This window comes from Engraulis encrasicolus, chromosome 16 (genome assembly GCF_034702125.1).
Source record: "Engraulis encrasicolus isolate BLACKSEA-1 chromosome 16, IST_EnEncr_1.0, whole genome shotgun sequence".
Taxonomy (NCBI): Eukaryota; Metazoa; Chordata; class Actinopteri; order Clupeiformes; family Engraulidae; genus Engraulis; species Engraulis encrasicolus.
Window position 1 is genome coordinate 19,464,563 of NC_085872.1, and position 24,937 is coordinate 19,489,499.

Sequence of the window (24,937 nt, forward strand, 5' to 3'; positions counted from 1 at the left end):
TGTTCCTGGAATGGACAGTGTGTGGAGCAGTGGAATGGAGAGTGTGTAGGATGTTTCTTACACTTGAGTGCCTTCACTGCCTTTACCCTGGGCCTGAATATCTGAATGATTACGTTATAATGATTGAGCCTGGGTAAAATACTTTGACACTGTGAGCTGCTGAACTTTTGATAGACTCCTGAGATCCTGTGTAATATAATATAGTGAATATTTTGTTGCATTTATTTATTATTATCTCTACCTAGCCCTCTATTGAAACACTTTTGCCCAGTACTTTACAGAGAATGCTTCCTTCTTCTTAAGTCCTACTTGCAGATTACTCATATCTGTTCTGGATGGAAAAAACAGTTATGTGCTTGCCTTGGGATGATTTCGGGGATTATTTAACTCTATATGGCAAGCCTCTTTTTTTATTAACTAGAACTGCCCCAAGAGTGTTTTATAAAGAAAGAAAGAAAAAACTTTATTTTAATCTGCCTTCTATTGGGGGTAATTTATCTACAGTCTCTAGATAATACTATCTGTAATATCAAGACGGAATGCCAGCAATTGATATTTAACATGATAACACACTTTGCTATGACATACAGAACTTCTTTGATTACATCTACTACTTCTACTGTATATTTCTCCGAAATGCAGTACAAGAAATGATGGGCCATCTGAAAGGAAATCGTTTTGGGAAATAACTATTTTAAGATTATGTGGCCCCATTATGCACGTCGTTGCACCAGTGGAAAGTTGTTATGGTCGAAAGTTGTTATGGTCGCATAAAGACGTAACTACCATAGTACTATACTACTATGACATGACACAGTGCCTTTAGCAATTTATTATAACTTGGTCATTGCAATTCTGGTAACAGCAAGTTTCTAAAAGGATAAGATGAAATATGAATGAAATAATCCCACTGTTAAAATCTGTGTTGATATTCTTGTAAATGAACGCAGAAGTGAAAAACAACGTTGCATTACAAAGTGATTGTTTATTGACATTCGTAACAGTGCTAGGCTTGATGTATGAGCAGAGCCTGAGAGAGAGAGAGAGACAGAGTAAATATCAGTGAGCAAAAATCAACAGGATTGTTTTATAAAGGAGAGTAGAGATCAAATCAGAGTGAGACAGTTAAGCAGCAAGTGTGTGTGTGTGTGTGTGTGTGTGTGTGTGTGTGTGTGTGTGTGTGTGTGTGTGTGTGTGTGTGTGTGTGAGAGAGAGAGAGAGAGAGAGAGAGAGAGAGAGAGAGAGAGAGAGAGAGAGAGAGAGAGAGAGAGAGAGAGAGAGAGAGAGAGAGAGACTCTGGGTATGTGAAGGTTTTAAATTCAGTGTGGACTTCAGGAGGGAATAGCCGTGAGACAGATTAAGAACTTTCATCGGTGACATTCCATACAGAAACGCATTATAAAAAACACATATTAATACAAAGGAGAAAAGGAAAAGAAGGCCCCAACAACTGATACTATGGCAAATTGCATTACTTATTAAAATGACAAAATATGCATAGCATGATACACTTTATACAATAATAATAAATACACTACAACCAGTCCATCAAATGTGATTGTGATCATACATCATAAGTCTTTACTCTATAAATGTTCTCCAGTTCTGTTCATCTTACTGCTGCCTATTACACTTTACAAACATTAATATCTATACAAAGGTATGCTTTAGATAGGTCCAATTCATACATATGCTGTATACATGTATACACCTTTATATCAGATATATTAACACAGTTTATATTCTAATAACAGTGCTCAGGCCAATTTAAAACTATTCATAAACTGCATTAGATTAACTCTCATATTATACAGTATTAGATACCCATGGTCTCCATGAAAACTAAAGAAAATGCTGTTTTTCAGTTAGAGGCCTTCAGAATCAAAACACCCAATGCAGCAGATAATTAAAGGGACTAATGCACCATATGTCATAGACTTCGTAATTTAGTAACTAACCAGGTGAATGTTTTCAAATTAGAGTGACTCTCACGTCACTGAACCCTGGGTCCAGCTCAGTATCCAACCTCCTGTCCTCTCCTTTAATTTGTAGCCTCGTACTTCACTGACACCTCGCCTCTGTGCAGAAAACAATTAAGTTTCCCCGCTGTCAGCCTATAGGCACAACAACTTTTGGGTTACCTTTCCCCATTCAGCGCCTGATTGCAAATGAGGAAATGACCTCTGAATTGTAATTGTGCAAGATATTTAGTAGTGTAGAGTAGAGTAGAGTAGAGTAGAGTATCATTGAATAGAATGTCATTGAATACAATTTCGAATGACAATGGTGTCTTGCCTTGCATCACGTGGCCACAAGTACAAGGCGAGGATGGGAGATTATATTTTGAGTTGGGCCCTCCGCTTCCAGCAGCTGCAGTGAGCAATCCCTTGAGCACATGGGTGGCTATTCCTGTTCAGGAGTGCATTTCTGGAAAGGGTAGATGCTAACTATGTTAGCTACTTTGTTGGTTGCAATGCAATTTCCTATTGACAACTACCGAAGTTGCTAACTGCTAACAATTACGCTTTCCAGAAATGCACCCCAGAGGGGCACTACGGGTCCAAATGTATGGCAACAAAAACAAAGGGTTCTTTCTAATATCCTAACTCCCGTCCTCCTCCTAGCGCCCTTGCCTGCTTGTGACCTCGTGATGACGTCACTGACGACAGAAGTGTACTTCAATCTCACAAAAGCGCAATTCTAATGTCATTTTCTCATTTGCAATCGGGATGGTGAATAACAAATAGTCCTTCAAAAGTTGTTGAGGCTAGGTTGACAGCAGGGAAACGTTATTGTTTCCTCCATGGAGGTGGGACGTCAGCGAAATGCGAGGCCACAAGCATAGGCCGAGGACGGGAGTCCGCATATTGGAAAGAAGACCCAAGGGCAAAGTGAGAGCTATCTTAATTGACTGGAACTGGAATTGAAATATTAATAGGCAGTTTGGGAAGCCAGTAACCGTTTCAACCATAAACTACCTGGATTTCATTGTTGTTTTTTTGTTTTTGCTTGGAGCACAAATTTCATTATGCGTGTTGACTTCAGCACCGCTAGTGAACATCTGATGGATCAATCCATGTCCTCCTTATATTTTTCTCTCTCATTCTTCTTCTCTATTTGCTTTTCATTATCTCTACAGTGTCAGACCCACAAACAGAAAGGGGTCGCTGCTCTGCAAGTCATCGCCTGATCCTATGGCTTCTTTATGGCTTTTCAATCTCTCTGTGGAGTGTCTGTGAAACAATAAAAAAAGACAATACACTGTAAAAACACTGCAGCCAGTTAAACGTTAAAAAGTGAGTTGCCCTGCTGCCTTAAGTTTGTAAGTTACAGTAACTCAACTTGAGAAAGCCTCGAGTTGACTCAAGTCTTGAGTTGAGTAAACTTACAAACTTAAGGCAGCAGGGCAACTTACATTTACATTTAACTGGCTGCAATGTTTACAGTGTAGTAATTAACCTCATGCAGGTCTACTGTACATGCGGGCCTGCAGACTCGCGTGCCAACTCGTCTGCGTTTCTTGACTGATGTCTGAGATGAGGATCTTTGGCGATTTGTCTGAGACGTCTGTCTGTTGATCAGGCGCTTCCTCTGCCTCTTACGACTGAGGAAAAAATGGCGATATTTTTAATGTACATTACACACTCATCTGTGTGTGTGTGTGTGTGTGTGTGTGTGTGTGTGTGTGTGTGTGTGTGTGTGTGTGTGTGTGTGTGTGTGTGTGTGTGTGTGTGTGTGTGTGTGTGTGTGTGTGTGTGTGTGTGTGTGTGGGTGTGTGTGTGTTTCTTACAATAGCAAAAAAAAGCTGTGGTACTACTAACACTTTTGAGTGTTTGTGATGAGAGAATGCAAAAATGTATTAAGTATTAGACAGTATGGCTATGTCATCCGAATTTTAGATCTACTGCATCAATGGACAAGACTGCAAATGCCATTTGTGCACGGATTTAAGTTAAGAAAAGTCAAGTTTGATCTGCACTGAATGAAATTCATTGTCATTATACAGTATATTTACACACAATCGTTTTAAAAAAAGATTTTAACAATCTTCACACAAGCAAACATTCAAATCATCCTTACAAACATGACCACTTTAGAAAAAAATGACAATTCAAAATAAAAAAAAATATACATAAATAAAATGAATAAATTACAACAAAACAAAACAAGAGTGATTTCTTATGTTACATTTGATGTGTAATGAAGATGCATACGTACATGTTTATGGCCAAAACTTAGACTGAGAATGTGAGCATATAAATTCCTTATGATATGAAAGTCCTAACTGAGCACTTTTTTTGTTTTAATTCGCCATATTTGTGATTAGTACATTCTTGTTAGCTGTTCAATAGACATTTGTTTTCACCATTTGACAAGTGCCATAGCCAATTGACATCAAGGTTCCCGTTAGCTTAGTCACATGTTAATTCATTCTTAATAATTCAACATAGTTTGGGAGAACATGACCAAATTTAAGAATTAACAAATAAATAATAATAAAAAACAGATCCAACCAAAAATTAAATTAAAAAGAGGTTTTGAAACCTGTGTGATATTTTCTTACACCAACAGACAAGACTACTGCATAAAACTTTAATATCTAATGTATAAAAATCAGTTGAGATGACTGGCATGCTGCGACCCAGTGGTATCTGCGGTAACCACAATGTGAGTGATTGCGGCCCTATACTGTATGTGTCATTGTGACTGCACTGCTGTGGGCTTTCATCACCAGACACTGAAGACATGAATGGAGGTCTTAAAGGGCTGTGTATAGGAAGTGAAAGTGCAACGTGATCATAACAAATATTCATGTCTAATGTTCTGTTGTGTTTGAAACCAGAGCTTTTTTAATATATACGTATCTATAAACGTTTTTTTCTTTTAATTATATATGTATAGTATTGTATATCAGTTGTCTCTGTAGTGAGGGGAAGGTACTTTAAGTATGTCCACCCTGTTTGCAACTTATATCTGAACCTCTGGTCAACAGAAAGCACTTAATAATGTATATTTAAAAAAAACTCTCGCTAATTACACAATATCATTATGAGACTAGCTATAATTGGATCATTTATTGTGTTTGAGCCAGTTCTGTTCAGCTAAACTCTATTCTGTTGAACTGTGATGACATTGCACGGTCTAGCACGGTGAGCAGGGCAGCAGGAGGCTGAGGATGACATGTTTTGATCTGCCCCAAAAGGACGCTTCTGCACACCTCTTATGTTGGGATGTTACCCAGTGAGGTTGTCATTCAAGTGTAAGAAAGATCCCGCACACTGTCCATTCCACCATAAAGCTTTAAATACAACGTTTCGGTCATCGGACCTCCAAGAAGGTTGGATGACCAAATCAGTGTATTTAAGTTATCGTATTAAAGTTACATGGTGGTGGAATGGATAATGTGCAGGATCTTTGCTTTGGTGTGCCGCAAACAACAGTCAAGAGAAGCGACAAGGTCTACTTTTTGAGCAACAATTTTAGGCAACCTTACAATAAGATTTTATTTGTATTCCACTACAACACTTTTTGAGCCGAAATTAGATCAGCAACGTTGCCCAAAAAGTTGCCCTGTGTACCATCACTTTAAGGGATGTCACAAACTCAGGCCCTGCGATATGATGTCTCCCAAGATTCCATAGCCGCCTAGGTGATTCCATGCCCAAGTGTGTGTTTGTACCCTGATGTTAACAACACCACGTCTAGTTATCGAAATCTTTGTAAGGCCTACTTCCTGTCTGACCCATCTCCACTTCCTGTCGTAGCAGGTCAGCAGTGTCTCTAGTCCTGTGAAGGGTGAGACAAAAATGGGCGCATTCAGGACGACTGAGAACCGTGCCAGTGCACTGCCCATTCCCGCACCTAATTGCGAACCGGCCGGTGTTACTCACACCACAAATCTTAGCATTCGCAAACCGGAAAGTTGGTTCGCAAAGCAAATCAAAAAATACTTGGCTGTTCTCTCTGAACCGTGACGACAACGTGGACGTCAGCAGTTTCATCTGGGTAACACAATCACGTGCAGAAGTTCAGAGCGGTATAAACGTGGGCGGTTCGCAGCTAAGCACTGTCGTGCCGAACATAGCTGGTGCGGCCACCGGCACCATTCTGGTCGGCCTGAGAACAGTTAATGAGGAACAGAATCACGGCTGGAGGGTCCCAGTGTTTGTATGGCTGTAGTGATGTATGGAGGGGGTATGGGGAATGGCTGTCGGTCTGTTTGTTCGGTTCGCAGTAAAAGGATTGAGGCCCTGAGACTGGTTGGAGGCTGAAGCCGTTAATGTTTGCTATTGCATACCTGTTTGGATTGTGCCAACCCAATACAAAAAGACTGTACATACATACTGCACCGCACCGACGGGTGAGCTAACACATGCATGTCTGCTTTTATTTTCTGGTGTTCGTTTTTCATAAGTGTTTGTTTGTTTGTTTTTTGTTCTTTATGTTGGTTTACTCACAAAAAGAAGTGACGTTTTAAAAAAAGACCACCGTCAACAGTTAAGGTACACATCGTGGAAAAAAGTACACATCATTTTTTGTTTTGTCTGCAGAATAATTGCTCTCCAAAGAGTCTCGCGTTTGGATAGGTGCAGAGAGGAAGAGTGAATGCATCTATCCATCCATCACCGCATCACTGCGTCACTCCATCACTGCGTTACTGCATCACCGCGTCACTGCAACGCTGCATCACTCCATCACTCCATCACCGCATGACTGCATGACTGCATTACTCCAGGCCGAATGTGCTGGTCTCCTCCACAGCGATGAGGAGTTTCTCATAGAGCATGGTGTAGGAGGGGTAGGGAGGAAGATCCAGACGGTTGAAGCACGTATGAGCCCTGAAAGACAGAGATTATTCATTTACCGGTAATTCATTTAATCATTAATCATCAACCTTGATTGAGACTGTAAAGCAGGGAGGGGTGGGGAAGCGCTGTCTCGAGGGCTGTTTACGTTGAGGCTGTCTTATCCGGCCCCCGACATCATTTTAATGTCATGCGGTTTCACTTGAAATGTAACATATTTCAGGGGACCTATCGTGAAGGTGGGGTCTGTTGCAAATGTGGCCACCTTCAATATAGGCCTGAAGAGCAGGTGAAAATCCAGGTTTGTCACATAGTATGGTCGCCTGATTTCCATAGACTGCAAATCTCGTGAGCCGAAGGCGTTGCATCACCAGTAGGGCGGAGCAAGGTTAATAGTATGGCCCATGGAGGAATTACCTCACTCTTTGTCCTTTTTAAACAAAGTATTGATTTAATTTAAAAAATCTTAGTAGAAATCACACCAAATAACAGCTCTTATGCAGTGGCACTCTCGGTAAGTCTTCTGCTCATACCATTCTCCCCCACATTATTACATTACATTACACTTAGCTGACGCTTTCATTTATTCAAAGCGATTTACAGTTATTATTTTTCAGGGTATTGGTTACATTCCCTGGAGCAATGTGGGGTTTGGTGCCTTGCTCAAGGGCACTTCAGCCATGGTTGGGGATGTAGGGAGGGGTCAGAGGGGATTTGAACCTGCAACCCCTTGATTGAAAGACCAACTCTCTAACCACTAGGCCACGGTTGCCCAGCCACGTCCTTTTTTATCATCAGCCTCAATAGCACTTTCCCCATTTCAATCAAATACCATAAACCCAGACAGACGAGCGGTGAGCTGTAACCCACAGCGGCTCCATTAAAACATGCTGAAGGGACTCGGGGAAGAGGAAGAACGCTCAGGCAAAACTGTATTACAGCTAGAAACATCTGAAGGAGCATGTCCATATCCTCTGTTTAAAACCATAGCGTAACGTCACCAACCCGCTGCGACTGCTTTGATGGGAGGCGGTCGGGGGGTTTTCGGGTGGAGGGAGGTGTGTGTGTGTGTGTGTGTGTGTTGGTGAAGCATGGTAGGTGAGGGAGGGGGATGGTGTTAGAAAAGATCTCCTTCCCAATGCTCCCTTGCCCTGGGCCTAGGGAAAGCGGCGGGAGGAAAGGAGTACTGTGTCGTATGTTAGCGGCTAACAGTTAGCCAAGATTACTGGAGGATGGAGGTAGAGAGAGGGGTTATGGGTGGAGAGTCAGTTATAGGTAAGGGGTGGGAGTTATGGGCTTGGGGGGTGAGAGAGGTGGATTGTGCAAGGGGGGTCAATGTTAGTGGAGGGTGGAGGTAGAGAGAAGGGGCTATGGGTGGAAAGTGGCAGGAGGAAAGGAGGACTGTATCGTATATTAACCAACATTACTGGAGGGTGGAGGTAGAGAGAGGAGGTTATGGGTGGAGAGTCAGTAATAGGTAAGGAGTGGGACTTGTGGGTTTGGGGGGTGAGAGAGGTGGATTGTGGACGGGGGGGTTGGTTGTTCAATGTTAGTGGAGTATGGAGGTAGAGAGAGGAGGCTACGGGTGGAGGTAGAGAGATGGGGATATGGGTGGAGGTAGAGAGAGGGGGATATGGGTGGAGGGGAGTGAGGATTTTGGGTGTTTAGAATAGCCCAGATGTGGGTCAGACTGCTCCCCCTGGGCCCTCTGAGGCATGACGGACCCAGACACAGACACATTAGCATACTTTGTGTATGCATGAGAGAAACAGGGTGTCTGTGTGTGTGTGTGTGTGTGTGTGTGTGTGTGTGTGCGTGTGTGTGTGTGTGCATGTGTTCGTAAGAGAGAGAGACAGACAGACAGACAAAGAAAGAACAAGCTGTGTGACTGTGTCTAAAAGTAAGTGTGTGTGTGTGCGCGTATGAGTGTGCGTTTATCTGTCTGTGAGGCTGTCTGGAATCCCTGACTACGTAACGGTGCATTTAATACTGAGTGAGAACACTTGTTCCTCTACTTCATAGGGCCAACGCAATAACTTGGCACTAGCACTAACACAGTCCAGAGCCGGCACTACACAACAGTCTGCCATGCTGGACTGCCTTAGTGGCATAGCGGGCATTTCCCAGTGGCCCTGTGCCTTCGTGTAGCCTCGCGAGCCATCCTACGTACTTCCGCCAAAGAATTGGCTCCACTACTGTAGTCTGGCCGTGCTTCTCTGTGGAGTGCCTGGAGCAGTAGAATTTTGATCGCAACGCCCCCCCAGAAAACAGCCAATAATCGAATACGCCCCCCCACGTGGGGGCGAAAGCGGGAGGACGTTCGTGACAATGACGTACACATCTGCGCCAGAGCTATTGGTCTGCGCTATGTTGTTGTTGAGTAACTGCCAGCGATTGGGTGAGAGGTGTCCAATGATTTCAAACCATAACTGAGTGCAAACTTTCTGCTTCCTACAATCGCTTCAGAGCAAACAAATGCCAGACCATAAATACGAAATGAAATGGTAGTATTATGGGATGGTCAGGACCAGGCTAGCCCTCGTGGGCCCCTATTTTCAGAAATGTAAAAGGTGAGTCAGTTCTACGCCACTAATTATGAAGGGCCCCTTTAAGCCAAAAGTGCCCGGGCCCTATTTCTCCCCCTGCCCAGCCCTGAGTCTGACATGCTGGAAAGCCTTAATGGGACCTGAGTGGCATCAGTCTAGTAGTACATGTCTGTCTGTCTCTCCCAAAACTGGGGTCGCTTTGAGGTCAGTAGTTCAATTACGGGTGTAGACGGTACGAAAGCACCTCGGTTGAAGTGACATCTGTGAATGTAAGTCAGGGCATACAATTGAATAAAATATAGAGCAGTTGAGAATAAATGGACCTATGCACCTACCTATGTGCACACACAATAACACTGAAAGCAACTGAATTTCTAATGCAGACACATGTACGGAAATAATAAACACCCAGAATGATAAATACATAGAAATAATAAGCAGTAGTGCCACACGAGTTGAGTGCATCCGTTAGTGCAGTGGTTCTCAAACTTTTCCCATCATTCCCCCCTGCGGAGGGTCTGGATGCTTCCGAGTCCCCCCAAGCAACAGCAGTACTCGCACAGACTGATTTTACGATCGCTGCGCTGCGCAGAATCAAAGGAAAGGTGACTGGTGAGATAAAACAAAGAGGGACGTGTGTGCTTTCCTATGTTATTCAAATGTATGACAATTTACAATGTAACGTTGGTGAGGGCTTAAAATATATTGCTTATTGGAGAGAGGAAATAATTTCCTTGGAGGGAAAAAAAACAAAATCGGATGTCACAGGCCCCCTCTGCAATGTCTCCGCGCCCCCCCCAGGGGGGCTTGCACCCCACTTTGAGAAACACTGCGTTATTGTAAAGAGATAATAAAGTCTGATCAATGCTCCCAATCGTTTTCATAGCACATTAATGCAACATTGCACATTAATGAAGGACCAAGTGTCTGCATAATGATGGCGATATATTATATATCTCTTTTCAGTTCTCCTCTGTTTAGTCCAGCACCGGTATTACTAATAATGTGCACTCTGCATTCTCTGCCATTTATGTATGAGTCACTGTACCTGGGTAGAGAAGTGATCTTGCCCCACTTCTCGATGCAGAATCGTCGGAGTCCGTTGCTGCCGCGCAGCGCGGTGAAGCCCTCATAGGGGACACTGGAGGTGCCCGTCACGAACTGCAGCAGACGTAGACGCTGCTCATTATTGAAGCGCTCCACCGCTCCCCAGAACCACCGGATCACTATGTGGCCATCATGGTAGCCTGGGAGTAGAGAGAGAGAGGGTGGGGAGAGGGGGGGGAGAGAGATAGAGCGATAGAGCGATAGAGACAGTGAGAGAGGGGGAGAGAGAGAGAGAGAAAGAGAGGGAGAGGAAGGGAGAGAGAGGAGAAAGGCAGAGAGCCACAGAGAGGCAGACAGACAGAGACCGGGAGAGAGGGAGAGAGAGAGAGGTAGAGACATTTAGTTCAGTGTGATTTATTGTCCTGTTACGCTGGTTATATATCATATTCCTACTGCACCGAACTATGCCACATCAATATATAAGATAAAGATTAAAAATATAGATTTTTAAATAAAACACAACATATCTTGGTCGGTGTTACTGTATGTCCTCAGGTCTATGGTGTGGAGTGGAAATGATTTATCGATGGATTGTGGGAATGTGACCTATACAGATGTATTACTCCTCTGCCCTGTGGTACAGTAGATAAACTGTGGACTTATTTCACAGATTTATATTTGTATGACGGTAGAATCCATACATTCAAGTACACGGAAGATCCAGCACAAGGTCCATTCCACCAGCAAGTAAACTTTATTTACAATATTTTCGTCATCCAGTTTTACAGTTTCGTTCATCCATTTTAGTTTTACCTGAAGAAGGTTGGATGACCGAAACGTTGTATTAAAGTTAACTTTCTGGTGGAACGGACAGTGTTCAGGATATTTCTTATACTACAGCCTCACTAAGTTCATATTCTATGCACCTGTCAAATTACAGAGATGCGCAAAAGCATAGTTTTTAATAGGGCTGTAACGATACACTCAACACACTTTTCGGTTCGTATCACGATTTTTGACCTACGGTTCGATACACCCCACGATTTCTGAAATGTATCTCCACTGAAGTTTGGAAACACTATCACATCAAATTAGAAGGTTGTTTTCTGGACTAAATTGGTAATAAAACTTTGAAAGGGCGTATCATGATACTGCCTCCTTGTATCACGATACATTATTGTGACTTTGTTTATCACGATTTCTCGGTTCGATACAATATCGTTACAGCCCTACTTTTTAATACATATCTGTACCTAAAACATAGCCTGATTAACAGACTCTTCAGTTTTTTGGTCAAAGTTGAGTATTTAACACTGCATGTCTGTTACAGATCGATGGGCAATATCATCTTGCACGTGTGCAGAACGGATAGTGTAAGCGGTATGGATCAGGCACCACCACTGACCTCCTCTGTACTCCGTGTTGTTCCTCCAGTCGTTCAGATCTATCTCTGCTGTGCCAGCGATCACCAGCTCCAGCTCACGGGCATCAAACACTGACACCAATCGTGAATCCACCACCTACACACACACACAAATAGACCACGGGTCAAATCTCCTGACCCTTATATCCTGACAGCTTGCAACTCCATTAGTCAACTGTTGGTTAGTTGTACGTTTTGGGGTTCTAATAATGTAATATAACATAAAACCGTTTCAGTGTAAGAAATGAATACAGCACTGCATTCCGCTAAAATGGTCTTATAAAGGTGCCGGTATGCTTGCTGCAAGATACGCGAGCGCGTGCACGATTCATTCATGAACGCGTTAACATGCGTATTTAATGTCAATTTCGCGCGCGTTGGACACGGCAGCCAAATGCGTGCGTCAGGTGCAATAGGCTATCTTCAAACTCACTAGGGGCGATCGTAAGATAGACTGCGCAGTTCCACGCGTGTGCTTGATATGAAAACGACAATGGCAGCAACTTTTAAGAGTGTCTCATTGAGTTTGTCCGCCAGTATTTTGCGTCTTGGTCAACTGCTTTTGAAGCAAGCATGTGATGCCGGTTGCTCGCGGTGACGCGCGTAATTTACAGCTCGCAGCAAGCATACCAGCACCTTTAGATAACCATAATATGTAGGCACAAACAACTATTTTATGCAATACTTTTCGAAGAAAAAGGGACAAAAATCTGCTAACCTCAGATCTTGTGCTATGATTGTGACTGAAAGCATGCAGTGAAAAGAGTAAATGCCATTTATCTCAAAACATCTGAAGAGTGCAGATTTGTTCAGGTCTAAAGACCAAAAACTTGCAGTGAAATCAGTACAAGGTCTGAAGAGTGCAGATTTTATGTTTTTACTGTGCTACATATCGCACAAGATCTGAAGTGTGTGGATTATTTCCTCTTTACTGTGTTACATCCTGATATACGCTAGCCTACTCATAGAAGCCTCGCACTGGGTCTGAACAGAGCAGTTTTTTTTCCAGTTTTTACTGTGCTACATCCTGTTATACCTCGTAGAAGCCCCGCACAAGATCTGAAGAGTGTGGATTATTTAGTTTTTACAGTGCTATATCCTGATATAGTACATACCTCGTAGAAGCCTCGTACGAGTGCCTGCGTCTGAGGGACCACCCCGCGCTCCACCCGCCACTTCACCATGCGATCGATGTACTCCTTCTTGTTCTTCTCCGTCACCTGGATGTTCGCCCCGCCCGACTTCAGCTCCCGCTCCGTTACCTGAGAGGACACAGAGTGGAGATGTAACAGAAGTGTAGAAGAGAAGCGTCGAAGAGAAGTGTAGCAGAGAAGTGTGGAGGAGAAGTGTGGAAGATAAGAGAAGTGTAGAAGAGAATTGTAGAGGAGAAGTGTAGAGGAGAAGTGTGGAAGATAAGAGAAGTGTAGAAGAGAATGGTAGAAGAGAAGTGTAGAGAAGTGCAGACGAGAAGTGTAGAAGAGAAGTGTAGAAGAGAAGTGTGGAAGATAAAAGAAGTATGGAAGAGAATTGTAGAAGAGAATTGTAGAAGAGAATTGTAGAGAAGTGTGGAGGAGAAGTGTAGAGGAGAAGTGTGGAGGAGAAGTGTAGAGGAGAAGTGTGGAGGAGAAGTGTAGAACTGTATCTATGGACAATAGTATGCATCCAAGCCAGTCCACAGGAACATCAGATACTTATATCCAGGGTTGTAAGTACTTTTCATGTCTTACCGGTGCTACAGATGCTACCGGTGCTTCCGTGCACTACAGATATACGTATATCTCTGCATGACTATTTGGGGTAACTTTGAGCTATTCTCTTCATAGGACGCTTGTTTCAAATGGCAAAGTGTGGTTGTATATTTTCTACTTAAGTAAATAGCGCACCTTACTTTTTTCAAATGTGGGTTTTTTGGCATGAAACCTTTCTCTTACCGGTACTGCTCACTGGCTGTAAATTCTATACCGGTGTTGCCCACCTGTGCGCACCTGTCTACTTTCACCCCTGCTTATATCAGATACATCAGATATGTTTACTTTGACATGACATTTTGTCATAATAACAATAATACATACGTTTTATACAATGCTTTTCATGACAATCAGACTAATTGTAGACGCTAGCGTAATGACAAGAAGAACTCAATGAGTTTCTTGTGTTTTAGTTTCTAGTTTCTCGTTTCTAGTTTAGTTTCTGTTTCTAGTGATTAGTGAAAACAGCTGTGATGATGTGTGCACTGTAGTTATTGTCGGTGCCTCTCTAGACACCTCATTATCCACGGCTACAAGGGCAGCGCCATTACTATTTGGGTAGCAATTGCTAGTGCTAAATCATTCAATCATTTATTTACGTATTTATTTACATATAAACTTCTATGTCTAGCTATCTATTGTGTTTGTACTGTATGTGTTTTTTTTGTGAGTCCTATGTGTTTTATGTCATTCTGCTGTGCTGTAAGACAAATTGCCTTTTTAAGGACATTAAAGCTTTCAAGTCAAGTCAAGTCATCATTCAGAAGGCCTATGGGCAGCACAGGAACTAGGCAATCAGAAATGCTGTGGGAGCATTAAACATTGAAGTGGGCCGGGTTAGTGGGTGAGGTAACATCACCAAGATGAAATGTCTCACCTGTCCAAAGACCTCCTCGTTGACAGTGAAGGTGAGGTCAAGGACGTCGGTGATGTCGTTGTCCTTCATCCACTGCAGGCTCTGGTGGAACTCCTCGTCCAGGTACTCAAGGTCACTGAGGTCAGTCGCTCTGAGGGAGACACAGCAATAAGGGAACATTATATTTTATGTGCTATAGAGAATGTGTTAGTTAGTAAGAACGTTGTTTGTCCCCATGGGGCAATTTTATTCGCAGCACACTAGACATGTGACACAGACAGGTATATCAAACAAACAAGAGCCTTTTTAAAAATGCTATTCACGCTAGCACACACTACACTGGATGATTGGTATCCTACTTGACCTAGCTTGCAAGATAAGCCCATCCACTTCGATTCTACTGGTCTAAAGTACTTCAAGTGACAGATTTTGGCGACGTTTTCCTGTACATTTTCATTTCTTATCTTTTTTTAAATTACATCCATCTGCCAAGGGACTGCAGGCGGATCTTCGCATGTACTTCTATAACCTTATGCACACATCTGTCCTTGCTACAAGGGTAATGTTTAGTACACTGTCTCTTTAAAAAATAAATACATTTCTCTCTCAGACATTAGGATGGCCATAGTGAAACACTGATCTGCCAATACTACTGGCTCCTCCTCCTCTCGAGTATTTGGGTGTGTGGATCTTGCGATCCCAAGACAAGACTGCCACTACAGTATTAATACACTGTTTTGATATGTGGCTACATTTTGTTGGGAACAATTGATTACTCTTCAAGTTGCTTTTTATCTGTTTTGTTTTGATATCTTTATGAAGAGTGAAGATTATGCCTCAAGTGGTTTGTATCCGCTGTGTTTTGATGTCTTATTCAGATAAACGTATCAGATTGTGGCTTGTCTGCTTTGGAGAGAACAGGAGGTGCGTTCAGGCCAATTGAGATTAGTGCTGGTGCCTGTTCTCACATCTAACCGCGCAAATAGACCAGGCGCAATGCAATTCAAGCGACAGAGTGCAGAAGCAAGCGATACGAGCGATTGAAGAGACTAGAGTATGTCCGTACAGGCAGAAGGCAGAGCATTCAAGCATTCCCATTGGCTGTGGTCACTGACCTCTATACAGTCATTGGCTGTCGCGGCTTGTCGCCGAACCGCGTCATAGAAAGTTGAAAGGATTTCAACTTCAAACTGTCGCGCTCGTCGCGCAAATCGCTCTAGTCTCCAGAATCGCTTTTGACATGCGACTCAATACAAAGTCAATTACTTCCGTCGCTCGCCTCGCTCTTGTCGCGGTAGGTGTATTTCTGCGGTAATATTTAAACCAGCTGGCATGTTCACGCCGCAAGTCTGAGCGCTCCAGAACGGAAAGTTAGTTTGCAATAGTGAACTGTAAAATACTTCTGTTCCCACTCTTCTCACTCTACATGGCTGGGGTGCCCTTGAGCGAGGCACCTAACAGCACACTGCTCCAGGGACTGTAACCAATACCCAGTACTTAAAATCACTGTAAGCCGCTTTGGATAAAAGCGTCAGCTAAGTGTAATGTAATTTAATGAACAGGCTCCGGCACCGTTCTGGTGGACCTGGAGACAGCCGTGGCGTAGTGGTTAAGGAGGTGGTCTCAAGATCAGAGGGTTGCAGGTTCGAATCCCACCCTTACCTCTCCCTAAACCGCCATCCATGGATGAAGTGCCCTTGAGCAAGGAATCGTATCCTACATTGCTCCAGGGACTGTAACCAATACTCTGTAAATAACAGTGAGTAGATTTAGATAAAAGTGTCAACTAAGTGCAATGTAATGTAATGAACAGGCACTGGCACTGTTCTGGTGGGCCTGAAAACAGTATGGAAGAGGAGGAACTCACAGTCTGGGCAGGGCATTGTAAAACGGCTGTAACCAATACCCTGTAAATAATTGTAAGTTACAACATCCATTAGAGCAGGGATGTCAAACTCAGGCCCAGGGGCCAAATTTGGCCTGCGAAGCCATTTTATTCGGCCCAAGAGTTAAGTGCCAAGGGAACTCCATTCATTCTCAACCGTAAGACTCCAAAGAACTCCTAACCGAAGGTCTCCTAAAGGGGCGTTCACCTGACATCACAAGGAAATGCACAGGCTTGAAGTATCTTACTCTAATAGAAGATGTTTGGTGTCAGCTAGGTGTAATGTAATGTAAGTGCGTAACTCACAGTCTGAGCAGGGCCTTGTAAAAGGGCTGTAACCAATACCCTGTAGTGTCAGCTAGGTGTAATGTAATGTAAGTGCGTAACTCACAGTCTGAGCAGGGCCTTGTAAAAGGGCTGTAACCAATACCCTGTAGTGTCAGCTAGGTGTGATGTAATGTAAGTGCGTAACTCACAGTCTGAGCAGGGCCTTGTAAAAGGGCTGTAACCAATACCCTGTAGTGTCAGCTAGGTGTAATGTAATGTAATGTAATGTAAGGGACAGGGGGCGTAACTCACAGTCTGAGTAGGGCCTTGTAGAAGGGTCTGGTGAAAAAGGCATCGAGGAGGTACTGGTGGATCAGGGCCAGACCCAGGATGCGACCACTGAAGCCATTTTATTCGGCCCGCGAGATCATTTCAAATATCTATTACAGTTGGCCCACATACACCTTAATGTACAGCTATGAATATGAAGAGCATGTACACACAATTTTAGTCCATTTTAAAAAATAAATGTTGAGTTCGGCCCGCGACTTCGTTCCAGATTTTGATTTTGGCCCTCAGTCAATTTGAGTTTGACACCCCTGCATTAGAGTATGATAACTCCAACGCCGCCCACAAAATGCAAAGGAGTGTGCTCAAGATTGGTCTCCTAAGGGAGCGCTACCATCATCTACAGTGCCAAGGGAACTCCATTCATTCTCAACCGTAAGACTCCAAAGAACTCCTAACCGAAGGTCTCCTAAAGGGGCGTTCACATGACATCACAAGGAAATGCACAGGCTTGAAGTATCGTACTCTAATAGAAGATGTTTAGTTTCAGCTAGGTGTAATGTAATGTAAGTGTGTAACTCACAGTCTGAGTAGGGCTTTGTAGAAGGGCTGTAACCAATACCCTGTAGTGTCAGCTAGGTGTAATGTAATGTAATGTAATGTAATGTAATGGACAGGGGGCGTAACTCACAGTCTGAGTAGGGCCTTGTAGAAGGGTCTGGTGAAGAAGGCATCGAGAAGGTACTGGTGGATCAGGGCCAGACCCAGGATGCGACCACTGAAGCGGAACCTGGAAAACACATGCACACACACACACACACACACACACACACACACACACACACACACACACACACACACACACACACACACACACAAAATGTGCACGCACACACACACACACACACACACACACACACACACACACACACACACACACACACACACACACACACACACACACACACACACACACACACACACACAAAATGTGCACGCACGCACACACACACACACACAAAATGTGCACGCACGCACACGCACACACACACACACACATTAAATGCACACACACACACACACACACACACACACACACACACACACACACACACACACACACACACACGTGAACACACACACACACACACACACACACACACACACACACACACACACACACACACACACACACACACACACACACACACACACACACACACACACACATTAAATAAAACAGAGGCATATATCACCAAGTAGGCAAAAGACACAAGGGAAACTTTGCTGACTGTGTTTAAAAATGGTCTACATTTCCATCATCAAGTTTTCTCACGCTACATCATCTATTTTTGGAGAGTCTGAGGCACTTGAAGCTGACACATTCAGAATAGGAATGCATCCAATGACTACTCTCACACACGCACGCACGCGCACGCGCGCGCACACACACAGACACACACACAAACGCACGCACACATACACCCTCACACAAACACCCCCTCCCCCCCCGACACACACACACACAAACGCACACACACACACAAATGCACGAACACATGCACCCTCACAAGCACGCACCCCCACCCACACACACACACACACACGCACACACACACACACACTCACAGACCACTGCCACAATATGTAGAAACCCCCTTCCTCTACTTCTCTTTTTTTTCACCCTGTGAATAAGACACCACTAACTGTGTAGCGCAGTGGTTCTCAACAAACGGCTCATTGACCTCATAATAATCCTGCCAAAGCCCCTCTTAGTATTGAAAATTAAAAAAGACTAATCAGTCCCTCCAGTTTTTCGCGATTCAGCGATCGCGTGGATTCATGCAAATTCAATGATATTCCGCATAATTTCACGATGCCACGTAATTCCTGTAAAGCCGCATTTTCCCCACAAATTTTCCCCTTTGTCCCCTTCAACATTCTGTGGAGTTTATTAATTTTTATTTTCGTCAAAAAAAATAAAAATGTGACTACAATACCACCGGAGACGAAAACCAATAGGAAGCATTTTTGTTAATATGTCACTGAAACATGTCGCGACCCTCATCTCAGCTGCTCCGCGTCTCTCTCCTCCCCTCCCTCACACACACACGCAGGCGTCGGTGCTGCACACCCGTGACCTTTTTTTTAACAGCCTACTTTTCAGTGCAATCCTGGCTGGAAAAAGTATTGTTGCCCATTTATCCATGACGAAGAAGTTTATGCAGTCATGAAATAGTGATGGTGCTGTCGCACAGTAGCAAACATCTTACGTTACATTTTTGCGCAGCTTCTCCACTCTCCCCTGTCGCTTTCATGAGCATGCTACCCGACGGTCGTTGTCTGATCTGTTTTCAATGTTCGCTAATGTTTGTAATTGAAGGGTCTATGTCTATGCGTAGGCACACGCCTTCTGATAACAATCACTGTAGTGCCGATCGCAAAGGATTCGGAAGTGTGGAGTTTTGCAACTTGTTTCAGTCAAGGACACCGAGATAGGAAGTGAACGGCCCTTCCACGCTTTCACTGTGTTATTGCAATAAAGTCTTGCGAATCCATGCAACCATGCACACAACCATGTCAACGAGAGCGTGTATGCCATCACAACTTTGCATCAAGCAAATATGCAACAGCTTGCAATACGAGCACGAGAGAGAGAGAGAGAGAGAGAGAGAGAGAGAGAGAGAGAGAGAGAGAGAGAGAGAGAGAGAGAGACGCGTCTTCCAACAGGTGACATTGTAAGGGCTTGCATACAACCTGGCTACTGTACCCCGCGACGCTCTTCATTAGCCTACTGGTAGGCTATACCCACAAGTATTTTTTCATAACGCGCAGTCCCGTTTTCCCCCGAAGTCGTTCTAAAATATCGACAGAGATTTATGAGTGTCGCGGCCATGATTTTTTTTACACATTGGACTCACTGGCTTATAAGACGCTCTGGCAGTTTTTGACAATATTTTATTATTGTCAATATTTTATTATTCTATTATATAGGAAGTGTGTTTCTGAATCTCTCTCTTTTGTCTTAAGCCTGCTTAGACTGATTGTGGTTTTCAGTTACCAAAAAAACCCAGAAAATGCCGCAAAATCTTTGCAAAAAATGAGAAAATGCCGCCACAAAATCAGACATTTTGACCGCAAAAATCACAAAATCCCAGTGCAAAATCCTGGAGGGACTGACTAATGCCCCCCAATGGGAACTAAGCCCCGCCCCCCACTCAGCTGTATCCTTCTCAACGCCCCACTAAGGCTCCCCAATTGTAGTGCCCCGTTGAGAAACACTAGCTCTAGCACCACATGACATGGTGGTCAAGAGGTCCTCACTGCCCACTTCTTCCAAACATGAAACGTGTGTTTATGGGAAGTGCAAGCGAGCCCAGAGGTGGAGCTATTGGGGAGGCGGTGAGAGCAGGGCATTTGCGCCTGGGCCCGGGACCCTCCAGCAGGGCTGTAGCAGCAAATGATGGGCCCTATGTACAATCAGCTGCAACGGACCCACCCAGCCACATATCTATGCACCGCACGCCTTGCGCTGCTATTGCTTTTATGCTTTTGTTTTTGTCATGCTGTTCTGTTTTGCATGTTTTTTTTATCTCACTGTACAGCACATTGAATTGCTTTCATGACTGAAATGCGCTATGAAAATAAAATTGTCTTGCCTTGCCTTGCCTTACATAAATCGGACTGTGTGTAGGCCCCCTATATACATGGGGCCCTGTTGACTCAGCCACACTTGACCCCCAGTGTGCGACACTCCTGCCCTCCCGTATTGGTGGTGGGTGTCCTATTGAGACCTTGGCAGGCTGTATGGCTCAGGGCCCTATCAGTGTCTTGCCCCTGGGGCCCTTGTGTGCAGTTGTTCCCCCCCTGACGCCAGGGACACATACAGGCGAAACACATACAGTGTTCCATTCTGACAGCTGAACCGTCATCAGGTCGTCGCAGCGAATGAAATGTAATGCCACAGCTATGTTGTTGATTTGATAAGCCGCCGCAGGCGAAATTCGCTCATCATTTGCATAATGTTAAACTTGGTCGAATACTTTTGCTTCACTTTTCTCCTGTTCGCTTGCCTTCGCCTCCCTCATAGGAATGAATGACAAAATTCGCTTCGCTTGGCCAAATTCGTGTGTGTGTGTCCCTGGTGTGAGCGAGCCCCTCTCCTCACCATTCCAGATGGTTCTCCACAAAGGCGGACATGGGGCTGATCTGCACGGTGTAGGTGTCGTTGGCCGAGTACTCGAAGAGGCCGTAGTACGGATTGAAGAGCTCCTGGGAGAGCAGGAAGAAGAACTCACGAGACGGACCGCTGTAGTCCAGTCTGAGGGGAAGAGGAGAGAGAGAGAGAGAGAGAGAGAGAGAGAGAGAGAGAGACAGAGACAGAGACAGAGAGAGACAGATAGAGAAAGGCAGATGAGACCTCACAAAAAACTTCCTCTATCATTGACATTGGCCAATTGGCAAACAAAGGGCGTGAATTCAATTAAATTCTGTTAATTTGCCAGACACTAGTCTAGTGATTATGATATACTGTATTTGTGGGAGTGTTTTAGTGATTATGCTATTGTTGTGTGATTGGAACTATAATGCTTAGGCAGTCTTAAAGCCCAGTGAATTGCATACATCACAACCAAACTCAGTTGGCTAAAGGCAGATCTAATCTTTTTTTCTTCCCTTCACATGTTTTGAAATCACTTGATATTAATTACCATCCAGTTAAAATAAAGACTTAAAATAATACTGAAAGGATCATGACTGCGATGGAATTTAAGTCTCAATACAATAAATATACAATACAATAATAAAATACAAATACAATAACAAAAAATTACCAGAATGACAATGACCAATTCGTAAATGTATTACGTATTAAAGGCTCTGTGTAAAATATTGTAGTGGTGTAGTACTATGTAGTAAAACCTTTCCAATGACTATTACCCTTTTCCACTGACAGTCTCTTTATTGACAATGTTTTGTTCCGTGACCTTCAAAGTCCTCTGATTAAGGTCACAGGGGCAGCATTCAACAACAGGAACTCCTATCTCCGAACTCATCTCCTACAGGATTGTCCTGAGAGAGTCACAGCGGAACAAACCCAAACCAAACAAACCAAAAAAAACAAAAACAAAAAACAATATAAGAGTAGAATGTCACACTGCCAAGAGGCAGGCTCTCCTATGTGACGTCTCCCAAAGGCAGTGGACTATATTAGTCGCTGCCAAGAACAGCTCCTATAAGATTGACCAGTCACAGCGAAAAAAAATTAACAAACCAAACAAAAACAAAAAAAAACAAATATATGTATAAGAGGAGAATGTCACCCTGCTAAGATGTTGGCTCTAATCTCCCAAAGGCAGAGGACTATATCAGCCACTGCACTCCGCTGCCAAGGACAGGGACGCGCCGTTCACCATGAATCACCTGGCTGAGGCAGCAGTGCCTGACACCACACTCAACACTCAGCAGCACTGACAGCCATGGAGGAGCTGACATAGCAATATATCATCCACACTCTGCTGTTCAACTACCACCAGGGAAGCTGACCGACACTAGGGGTGACAAAGGGGTCAGTTGTCCGGGGTCCAGGGATGAAGGGACCATAGGACCTAGTCCCCATTACATTGAGTGTATTTAGTGAGGAGGGGGTTCTGATGATTTTGTCCAGGGCCAAGCCAAAGATATCAGCAGCCCTGACTGTCACCACCCCAACAGGATCACCTGATATTACAGTAGCCACAGGACTTACAGCAGCCAGTGTTTTATATAGCATGTTTTCTTGACTCCACCGTGACAGCTCCTCACAAGGTCCAGCTTGAAACAACTTGGAAGCCAAGTCTCATGAAATGTGCACGTTACTACTGCACAGTTGTACCTGGTATGGTTAGTAGCGTGTTTTTTTTTCCAAGCACCTCCAATCTTGATGTACTAGACCAGTGTCTCTCAAACTATGGGCCGCGGCCTGGCGGCATTGCAGGTGGGCCGCGAGAGGTCTGGGAAAATTATCCTTAAATTTACTGACATGGTGTTTAGATATTCACAGCTTGTTTAGTTATCTTGTGTCTTTCTTGTGTGCGTTTAGCATTTAGTATGCATTTAGTATTTATCTAAGCTGTGAATGCTGGCTTGTTTCATGCTAATTTCATATTCAGTATTTAGGAGGCCCCTCAGTGGCCACAACTTTCTGAAAATAGGCCCTAACTTATTATTCATCATAACAATATAGGCCTAAACATAACATAGGCCTAATATAATATAATATAATATAATATAATATAATATAATATAATATAATATAATATAAAATAATATAATATAATATAAGTAATATACTTCCTAAACCAGAACGGATTACTGGACCCAAAACAATCTGGTTTCAGAAGCGGACATTCAACTGAAACTGCGTTACTCTCAGTGACTGAAGCTCTAAGGACTGCAAGAACGGAAGGACTATCCTCGGTCCTCATCCTACTAGACCTGTCTGCAGCCTTTGACACAGTCAACCACAAGATCCTCCTGAGGACACTCACAGCCATGGGAATCACAGGCGTTGTCCACTCATGGTTCAACTCCTACCTCTCTGGACGCACCTTCAGTGTGTCATGGCAAGGGAAACTGTCTACGACTCACACCCTCTCCACAGGCGTACCCCAAGGATCAGTGCTGGGACTCCTTCTGTTTGCAACATACACCTCCTCCCTGGGACGTGACATTCAAACACATGGGTTCTCCTACCACTGCTATGCTGATGACACCCAGATGTACCTGTCGTTCCGTCCAGATGACACCACGGTTTCGGAACGCATCTCTGCCTGCCTCACCGATTTGTCAAGATGGATGAAGGACCACCACCTACAGCTGAACCTGGCCAAGACAGAGCTCCTGGTGATCCCAGCTAAAGAGTCGCTCAGTCACAACATCAACCTCAAGATAGGCTCCACCATCGTGACCCCAAACAAAGTCGCCAAAAACCTTGGCGTCATGATTGATGATGAGCTGTCATGCTCCAAATACATCGACTCAGTCACCCGGACCTGTCGATTCCAGATGTCCAACGTACGGAATATCAGACCTGTGCTGACACAATATTCTACACAACGACTGGTGCAGGCCACTGTCCTGTCCCGCGTTGACTACTGCAACTCACTAATGACAGGCCTACCTGCTTGTGCGCTAAAACCTCTGCAGATGATCCAGAATGCGGCGGCACGGTTGATATTCAATCAACCCAAAAGGACCCATGTTACTCCTCTATTTATTGAGTTGCACTGGTTACCGATCGCCGCCCGGATCAAGCACAAGGCATTGACCCTTGCCTACAAAACCATCACAGGAACGGCCCCAGCGTATCTGAAGGACCTACTAACGCCCTATGTTACTGGAAGAGAACTGCGCTCATCCAGCACAAGCCGTCTGGCTCTGCCATCCAGTCGCTCTAGGTACTCCCAGTCAAGATTGTTCTCCGTTGTGGTACCCAAGTGGTGGAACGGTCTCCCAGAGGCAGCAAGACTAAGCACATCTCTTGCAGCCTTCAAGAAACAACTGAAGACCTTCCTCTTTCGAGAGAATCTACTAGACTAATGCTTGAACTGGCCTTGCCCCAGGGCAGACTCCTGACATGATGTTTAGTTTAGTTAGTTTGTGTGTGTGTACTCGTTATTTACTCTTTAATTAAAAAAAAAACAAAAAAAAAACGAACCCCTCTGCAACTGCACTTATTGTTCTGTATATCTCCTGTGCACATTGTATTTGCTTGTGATGTTGGCTTGAATATGTCCTCTTTTGAAAGTCGCTTTGGTTATAAAGCGTCTGCCAAATGCAATATAATGTAATGTAATATAATGTCATATAATAGTGATTATGTTATGTTGGGCTACATGGTTTGGTGGGCCCCAGACTTTTTTCACATTTCAAAGTGGGCCTTGGTGTTCTGAAGTTTGAGAACGGCTGTGCCAGACTATACTAACTCAACACAACTCTGAGAATATGTAGTTCCAATCTATTTATTTTTATTAATTCATGTCTTTGAGTAGTGAATTAACATTTAGAGACAGTTGTTTTAGTGTACATTGTT

The 24,937-nt window shown here is 43.9% G+C and overlaps 1 protein-coding gene across 1 annotated transcript in view; it reads right to left on the minus strand.

Annotated features, from left to right (window-relative positions):
• Positions 1–6,040: 6,040 nt before the first annotated feature.
• Positions 6,041–24,937, minus strand: part of hecw1b (HECT, C2 and WW domain containing E3 ubiquitin protein ligase 1b) — a 92,119-nt gene continuing 73,222 nt past the window's right edge. Inside the window, exons 23-29 of the mRNA XM_063219918.1 lie at positions 21,035–21,187; positions 17,558–17,656; positions 14,448–14,577; positions 12,938–13,084; positions 11,805–11,919; positions 10,401–10,599; positions 6,041–6,839 (exon numbers count right to left, since the gene is read on the minus strand). Of these exons, the coding sequence (XP_063075988.1) occupies positions 6,728–6,839; positions 10,401–10,599; positions 11,805–11,919; positions 12,938–13,084; positions 14,448–14,577; positions 17,558–17,656; positions 21,035–21,187 (955 nt within the window). The 3' untranslated portion in view covers positions 6,041–6,727. The remainder of the gene's footprint in view (positions 6,840–10,400; positions 10,600–11,804; positions 11,920–12,937; positions 13,085–14,447; positions 14,578–17,557; positions 17,657–21,034; positions 21,188–24,937) is intronic.